This window comes from Postia placenta, assembly GCF_002117355.1.
Source record: "Postia placenta MAD-698-R-SB12 unplaced genomic scaffold POSPLAscaffold_7, whole genome shotgun sequence".
NCBI classification, from domain to species: Eukaryota; Fungi; Basidiomycota; class Agaricomycetes; order Polyporales; family Adustoporiaceae; genus Rhodonia; species Rhodonia placenta.
The window spans coordinates 179,058-187,461 of NW_020169838.1; the positions used below are offsets into that span (position 1 = coordinate 179,058).

The 8,404-nt window shown below is 56.8% G+C and overlaps 2 protein-coding genes across 2 annotated transcripts; both read right to left on the bottom strand.

Moving 5' to 3' along the window:
• Positions 1–239: 239 nt before the first annotated feature.
• POSPLADRAFT_1108297 (hypothetical protein) lies at positions 240–799 on the bottom strand (the record flags this gene model as incomplete). Its single annotated transcript, XM_024483327.1, has 2 exons — positions 240–647; positions 668–799. Coding segments are annotated over 2 exons (540 nt in total), but the record flags the coding sequence as incomplete, so codon positions are not given.
• A 5,064-nt stretch (positions 800–5,863) lies between these two features.
• On the bottom strand, positions 5,864–7,236 carry POSPLADRAFT_1056555 (hypothetical protein; the record flags this gene model as incomplete). Its single annotated transcript, XM_024480797.1, has 6 exons — positions 5,864–5,929; positions 5,980–6,158; positions 6,205–6,376; positions 6,425–6,514; positions 6,566–7,033; positions 7,087–7,236. The coding sequence occupies 6 exons, from the start codon at positions 7,234–7,236 to the stop codon at positions 5,864–5,866; spliced, it is 1,125 nt and encodes a 374-aa protein (XP_024338753.1).
• Positions 7,237–8,404: the final 1,168 nt, after the last annotated feature.

Genomic DNA, 8,404 nt, shown 5'->3' on the forward strand with positions numbered 1-8,404 from the left:
ATCACTATGCCGACGACCCATACACCATGGCAGAGATTCACGCGGCGGCTACTTTCATTCTACACGGTACATCGAGCACACCTACGACCGCGGCGAACCAAGCTATCGCTTCGACATCGAACACTTCGACAACGGTGCCCCCCGGGATGATCAAAACCGAAGACATCTCGATGATCATCGAAAGCCTGTCGAGGACGATCGCAACACTCATTCAGCCGACGACGCACGCTACGCACAACCACGCCCCCGCACCGAGACAACAAGCTACCGTCCACATCCACGAGAACACCGGAGCTGAACAGACGTGCCACTACTGCGGCAATCGTGGCTGCAGGGTAGGCACCTGTGAGTTTGCGGAGATCGACATTCGGGACGGCAAGTGCAAGCGGAACACCGAAGGCAAGATCGTCCTTCCAAACGGAAGTTTCTGCCCCCGCACTATCCCTGGTCTCACGATACGAGATCGAATTTACGAGTGGCATAGAAGAAATCCCGCAGCACCAGCCGCGCCGACGATGCTCTTCGAGATCGACGATCGCTCGACTGTGCAAACATTCACGCTCAACACCAGCAGCAGGATCGAGGCGCTCGAGCGAGAACTCCTTCAGCTTCGGAAGCGAAGGGAGGTCTTCGACGGCGTCGAGATTCTACAGCGGAAGAAGCCTACGATGCCAGTCGTCACGAGAAACGCGGAAGCCTCGAGATCTGGTACATCGAAAGGAGTGGCGGCACCCTCGAGCACTTCGACAAGCACGGCCCCGCCTCCGACGATACCAGCAGCATCACCCGCGCCGTCTTCTTCGCAGCCTACGCAATCCACGTCTCAACCTATTACTACGTCCGCTCCCCCAGCACCACCAGTACACCCCTTCGCAAACGCTCGCGACGCAACCTACGCCCCACCGAACGTTCGAAACTTCGCAACTCCGCCGAAGCCCTCGAACGACAAGGGCAAGGAACCAGCATACAAGACCATCGTCCCCGTTATCCAGCCGAAGCTCGCCGAGGAAATCTTCCAGCGTTCAATGAAGTCGCAGTTTGTCACGCTGACCCCAGAAGAGTTGCTTTCGATCGCGCCGGACGTTCGAACCAAGTACCGCGACACCGTCACCCCTAAGCGAGTCTCGACGGAACCCGTCGCGTCGGCCCACATCGTAGAAATCGGCGCCGACCAGGTCACGGCCGTCAACCAGCTCTCGTGTTCAGGTGCAACGTTGGAACCCGGTGCTACAATCGTCCCCGACCCCTATGAAACCTATCTGAAGCACATCCCTCACGGCGAGCACCCCGCAGAATTCACCATCGCACGCGATTCGAATGCGATTCGTTCGATCATCGCGTTGATCGACAACAAAGAGCAGATCGAATGCATCGTCGACCCCGGTTCGCAGATCGTCGCCATGTCGGAAGAGGTCTGTCTGGGCCTCAACCTCCTCTTCGATCCTACAATCCAGCTGAACATGCAATCGGCGAACGGCGAGGTGGACCGATCATTGGGACTCATTTGAAATGTTCCCTTCCGCATCGGTGAGATCGTATTGTATCTTCAGGCTCACGTCATTCGAAACGCAGCGTACGACATCCTCCTCGGCCGACCCTTCGACGTGCTCACGCAGAGCGTCGTCAAGAACTTCGCCGACGAGAACCAGACCATTACGATCCTCTGTCCGAACACCGGCGAAACCGTCACGATTCCAACGTACGCGCGAGGAAGATCGCGAAGCCGGCAGCATCCTCTCGGGTGTCGCAAATCGCATTTTCTCGCTTCGAGGAATTGATTCCCCATGATCAAGGAGAAGCCGCGCTAGTCATCGACTACGATGGGGTAAACCCGAGTATTTCCTTCGTCTCTCCTATTGATTCCTCGATTCCGAACGCTGTTTCGTCGCTGTACCTCTCCGCATGCACCTCCGTTTCTTCATATTTGCAGACTCTTTACACTCCGGACAATATGGCTTCTAATGCCGCTCCGTCGAACACTTCGACGTGGGCTTCGACTCTTCTATTTTCAGCTCCGTTCGCTTCGACTCCGCCAGCTCCCGTTCCGACGAAGTCCATTTCGCAGCTTTCCAACTCAATTCTTCCCTTTCCTTCGACGACATCGACTTCTACCCCTTCAACGCACAAGGTCCTCGCCGCGACAAAGAAGAAATACAAGCCTGTCGCTCTCAAAACCAGACCCGTCCTTGGTGCCATCCCCGAACAATTTCGAATACTTCGAGACATCAAGGGCGACCCTCTATCCACCATGCCTAAGCTTTCGACCAACCCCCCGCCGTTCAAACCTACCGGTCGGTACACCCTCGAACGCTTCGAAGCAACCGAGAAGCTTCACGACGGCGACTTCCTACTTCCCGAAGAACGTCGAGTCCTCCACCACTTCATGTGCCTGCACAACGAAGCCTTCGCATGGACCGACGACGAGCGCGGATGCTTCAAGCCCGAGTACTTCCCCCCCATCGATTTCCCCGTTGTTCCTCACACGCCCTGGGTGCAGAAGAATATCCCCATTCCGCCCGGGATCTACAACGAAGTCTGCGCGGTGATCAAGCGGAAGATCGCCGCCGGAGTCTGCGAGCCATCGAACTCGTCGTATCGATCGCGGTGGTTCTGTGTCGTCAAGAAGGACGGTAAATCCCTTCGACTAGTCCATTCCCTCGAGCCCCTCAATGCAGTCACGATCCAACATTCCGGTGTGCCGCCGACGCCCGAATATCTCGCAGAACAATTCGGAGGAAGACCATGCGGCGGCATGCTCGACCTCTACGTCGGCTACGACGAACGACTCATCGCCGAGTCTTCGAGAGACCTAACGACGTTCCAGACACCCTACGGAGCCATGCGCCTAGTAACACTCCCGATGGGTTGGACGAACTCAGTCCCGATCTTCCACGATGATGTCACCTACATCCTGCAGCCCGAAATCCCGCACGTTACGGTGCCCTACGTCGACGATGTTCCCGTCAAAGGTCCCGAATCCGACTACGACGACGAACGGCTCCCCTCGAACCCCGGCATTCGACGCTTCGTATGGGAGCATTTCGAGAACATGAACCGCATAGTCACTCGAATGCGCTACGCCGGAGGTACCTTCTCTGGGGTCAAGAGCATCCTCATCGCTCGCGAAATCATGGTGGTAGGACATCGCTGCACTCCTCACGGACGCCTCCCCGACGACTCTCGCGTCGCTGCGATACGCAACTGGGGTCCATGCGCTACTCTATCCGACGTTCGAGCGTTCCTCGGAACCATCGGCGTCGTCCGAATCTTCATCCGTAATTTCGCTCACCGCGCCGACGCGCTCGTACGCCTCACGAGGAAGGACGTCGAGTTCGAGTTCGGTCCGGAGCAGATCGCGGCGCAGGAAGACCTCAAGGACGCGCTACTCTCATCCCCCGCCCTCCGAGCCATTAATTATGATTCCCCCTCCCCCGTCATTCTCGCAGTCGACACGTCGTTCATCGCCGTTGGATATCACCTCTGCCAGTGCGACGAAGCCAACACGCGAGTCCGTTACTACAGCAGGTTCGGCTCGATCACGCTCAACGATCGCGAACGAAGGTTTTCACAGCCGAAGCTCGAGATCTACGGCCTATTCCGCGCGCTACGATCCCTTCGACTCTACCTGATCGGCGTTCGGAACCTCATCGTCAAGGTCGATGCTCGGTACATCAAGGGTATGCTGAAGAATCCGGACATCGCCCCAAGCGCGAGCATTAACCGGTGGATCGTCTCGATTCTCACATTCCATTTCACGCTAGTCCACGTCCCCGGTACAATGCACGGCCCCGACGGCCTCTCTAGACGCACAGCTCAGCCCGGTGATGTCATCGAAGACGAGGTCGACGAAGAGTTCGACGATTGGATCGACCAGATGCATTCTTTCGTTCACCAGATTCAGCCCCTCCCGTCCGTCCAGTTGCTGGCCATCTTCACCAATGACAGAGCCGAGGACGGCTCAGATTTCAATAGGGAGGAGGATAGCTACGAGCTAGTGCCTCGATCGGAGCAAGCGCAACTCGCCGACGCGAAGCTCGACGACGTGCTCGAATTTCATTGAACGTTAGCAAAGCCCGACGGCATCTCCGAAAGCGTTTACGAAGGATTCATCAAGTACTGCATGCAATTCTTCCTCGACAACGACACCCTCTGGCGCAAGGACAGTCACGGAGCACACAAGCTAGTCGTCAAGCCCGGCGATCGCCTTCGAATACTTCGAGAATGCCACGACCGCACCGCGCATCGAGGAATCTACGCAACCCGAGCCTTCGTCAATGAGCGATTCTGGTGGCCGTTCCACTACGCCGACATCGCTTGGTTCGTTCGATCGTGTCATATCTGCCAGTCTCGACAAGTGCGTCAAATCCTCATTCCTCCGACCGTCGCAGTACCAGCCCCCATCTTCGCGAAAATCCACATCGACACAATGCACATGCCGGCCTCGGGCGGATACAAGTACTTGGTCCAAGGTAGATGCTCGCTCACGACTTACCCGGAGTTTCGAATGCTTCGAAAAGAGACAGCGAAGGCCCTCGCCGACTGGATCTTTGAAGACATCCTCTGTCGATGGGGCGCGCTCAGTGAGATCGTCACCGACAACGGTACGGCGTTCATCAAGGCGGCCGATTACCTTTCGAAGAAATACCACATCAACCATATTCGAATCAGTGGGTACAATTCGAGGGCAAACGGTCTCGTCGAACGTCCGCATTTCAGCACGCGACAAGCCTTGTTTAAGACAGCCGATGGAGATGAGAAGAAATGGTCCCAAGCTGCGTACTTTGTATTTTGGTCCGAGCGCATCACGACTCGACGACGCATGGGCTGCTCACCCTATTTCGCTGTTACGGGCACCCATCCGCTCATTCCTCTCGACATTGTCGAAGCTACGTATCTGCAACCACCACCGACTTCGATTCTTTCGACGACCGATCTCATCGCCCGAAGAGCCATTGCGCTCCAGAAACGCGTCGAGCAAGTCACCGAACTCCACTCGAAGGTCTACGAAGCACGTCGAACTGCAGCAATTCGCTTCGAGAAAGAGCACGAGCACTCAATCCAGGATTTCGACTTCAAACGCGGAGCCCTAGTGCTCATACGCAACACGAAGATCGAGAAATCCCTCAACCGCAAGATGCACCCGTGATATCTAGGCCCCCTCATCATTGTCTCGCGCAACAAGGGCGGCGCGTACATTGTATGCGAACTCGACGGTACAGTCCTCGATCGACCCATCGCAGCTTTCCGCGTCATTCCATATTTTGCGCGCAAATCCATTCCAATCCCCGAAGATCTCGAAGATGTCTCGACCGAGCGTCTTCGAGAACTCGAACTATCGAATTCTCTAGGTGACGACGATGATGATGAAGTCGAAAAAGCCGAAGAACGCGACGAATAGAGGTTCTTCCCTTTTGTTTACTTGTACACCACGATACGTACTCTCTTCTCTCCATTCCTGCTCTCACGTTACGCGATATGTTTGATTTTCTCCTACGTTCTAGACCATCCCTTGTACGAATATCGTCGATTCAACTCGATAGTCGCAATATCGTTCTACGTTCTACGAACGCTTCGATTCGACCGTTGCGCGGAGGCTCACCTTAGACGAGTCCTCCTAGGCTGTGATGACAAACTGAGCCTATATTTTCATTAAGTCCATTTTCCCTCGCTACGAACATTTCTATTTCACCTTCTGTCTCCTTCGATCATATTACGACTTACTTCGAACACGCTTATTTTCATTTCCTTTTCTTAGTTCCCGCTAGGTTTCGTCTAGGCCAAAGGCCACATTTTCGATTCGACTATCGCCGCGATATTCTACGACAAAATTACAACTACGATACAAAATGACTCGCGCCATCGCCTAGTCCTCGTCGACAGCCCCGCGCACGAACCCGATTCCTCCCTTTGCAAGCGCGGCCTTCTCCATCTTTTGGAGGTCGAGGTCCATGTCGTGTAGGAGCGCTCCTCGCGGATGACGCGGATGATCCCCCGAGACTTGTCGTCGAGGTCGAGCGCATTGAGGTCGTCCTGTTCCAGGCCCAGGCGGCCGGCCCCATCAAGAGGCAGTCGTAGAAGGGGGCGCGGAGGCTCGTCGACTCGGCGCTTCTTCGAACCACTCGAGTCCGCGACCGAAGGCCCAGGAGAGGTCGGCCGAACTACTAAGTCGTCAGCGAAGGCCTAGGACAAGAAGAAACGACTTACTGCGCTTCTTTGTGGTTGATCCCCCGCCGCGCGTTTTCTTTGTCTTCCCAAGCACGGACACCTTGTCAAAGTAACAGCCCTGCTGGAACTGCGCGCACCTCTCGCAGGTCGTGGCGTTCTCGACCCACACGCACTCAACAGGGGCCAAGCGGTAGCCGGCGCAACGATCACACTATCGAGGAGTTAGCTTCGAACCGCTTCGACGGAGCATCGAACGTACCTTTTGTCCAGCCTGGCGCTTCACAATCGCCGCGGCAGCCATATCGACCTCTGTCATCGCGAACGGACGTTCGAGTGTCCGAGGAGTCTTCTACGAAAGAGAGATTAGTGATCGAACGACGACAGAGAAAAGAAGACTTACGACCGAAGGGTCATCCGACAACTCAGTAACCTCGTCATCGACCCTCGCGCGCCCTTTCCCCTTGTCGACACCGGCAGTCGCCGAGTCGGGGAGGAGTCCCTCGGCGGCCGCGATCCTCGCCAACTCCTCGTCGGCGGCCTCTTGTGCGCGACGTTCGTCTTCGGCCTGCCTGAGACGGTCCTCTTCGTCCTTTCGACGCCGTTCGTCTTCGAGGCGACGGTCCTCGGCGGCCTTCGCACGCTTCGCAGCCTCTTCGACGCGTCGTGCTTCCTCTTCGGCGAGGCGCTTCTGCTCTTCGACCCGTCGTTCGGCCTCGGCGTCGATGGCGGTCGCGAGCTCGGGCCAGTCACCGCGCGCCCACTCGACCCACGACTCCGACGCCTGCTCGGCGAGCTGTTTGACGGCGGCGGCGACGCGCAGCTCCGTCTCCTCGTCGCGGATGGCGCCCAGGGCCTTGCGATAGGCGAGCTATTCGAAAACAAAACGGTTAGTTTGGGTTATGCAGATTACGAGCGACTTACGACGAGCGGCGACAAGTCTTGCGCCCACTCTTCGACCACGTCGAGCGCGGCATCGGCGGTCGGCGGAGCCTCGAGGACCACGAGCAGAGAGGCGAGGCGGCGGTTGACGAGCGAAGGCGTCGAGGCAGGGGTGGCGGAGCGAGAGGACATCGTTCGAAGCAGCGAGTATGCGAGGAGGGGCGACGAGGTAGCGAAGAAGGAACGATGGGCTGGGGAAAATGAGGCTAAGTCTACCCTGCTTATATCCCCTTTCCGACCAGCGTTTAGCGCCGACCACGTGGCGTTCGAAGCCTACACGGGTTGCCATGCCGCTTCGATCCGTTCACGACCATCGCGCTTCTCGCATCACGTGGAGGACCGAGGGCGGTCCAAATTTCAATAGGGAGGAGATGATAGGCGCCAAGCCCCTCTGGGCCCCGATACACCTCTTTTCGGCAGTCGCATCCCACCTGGCACTTCGACTCAGTCACACAACAGTTCGATTTCGCCTTCGACGCTCTTCGACACCTTCGACGGTGCGCGACGCTTACTCGAAGCTCGGCACGGTCGTCCCGATGCCTCGCGCGTAGATCTCGGAGCATCTTCCGCATTCGGCGAACAATAGGGCCACTTGACGCCACTCGGCCAAGTGCGCGCATCGCTCCAAGCCACACCGACGTAGCCGGTCTTTCCCGATTAGGTATCGAACCTCGCGACATGCCTTCAACGACGGACACTGGTCCGAAGTGTCTCGCATGGTTCTCTTCATCTCCGCGTTCGGCATGACGTCACTCTACCGATGGACTTGATATGTGCCCCTCGGTGAGGCAGCTTCTTGAGGAACAATGCAAAGCCCCTTGTACCAGTGTGCCACTTTCGATAGTCGTAGCGTCCTGTGTAGTATAAAATCTGTCGTACTTCTCTCCAAAAATAAACAAGATCCGGTCCCCCCTCGAGTTCAGAGCTCATAAGTCGAGTTCGCCCCGCGTCTAAGCCTCAACTGCGTCACTTCGTCCCTCGCTGCGTAACCTAGAAACCTCGTCCACTGCGTTTACTCGTCGATACCGTCTCGACGAACCTTTCGACTTCGGCTATTGTCGAAGAACTACGTTGCACCTCGAACCGCGTACTAAGCTAAGTCCCCCCCCCATCGAATCGTGTCTCTTCTCTCTACGATACATCGAAGAGCTCTGTCGAGCTTCGATCGTCTCCGCTAACCACCCACAGCCTCCGAGTAGCTTCGACGACGTGTCGAAGCCACCTCGTACCTTCCCCATCGTTCGTAGCCTTTTCCAGGACGTTTCTCGTATTCACTCGAACCGCGGGACACCTTGCTGCT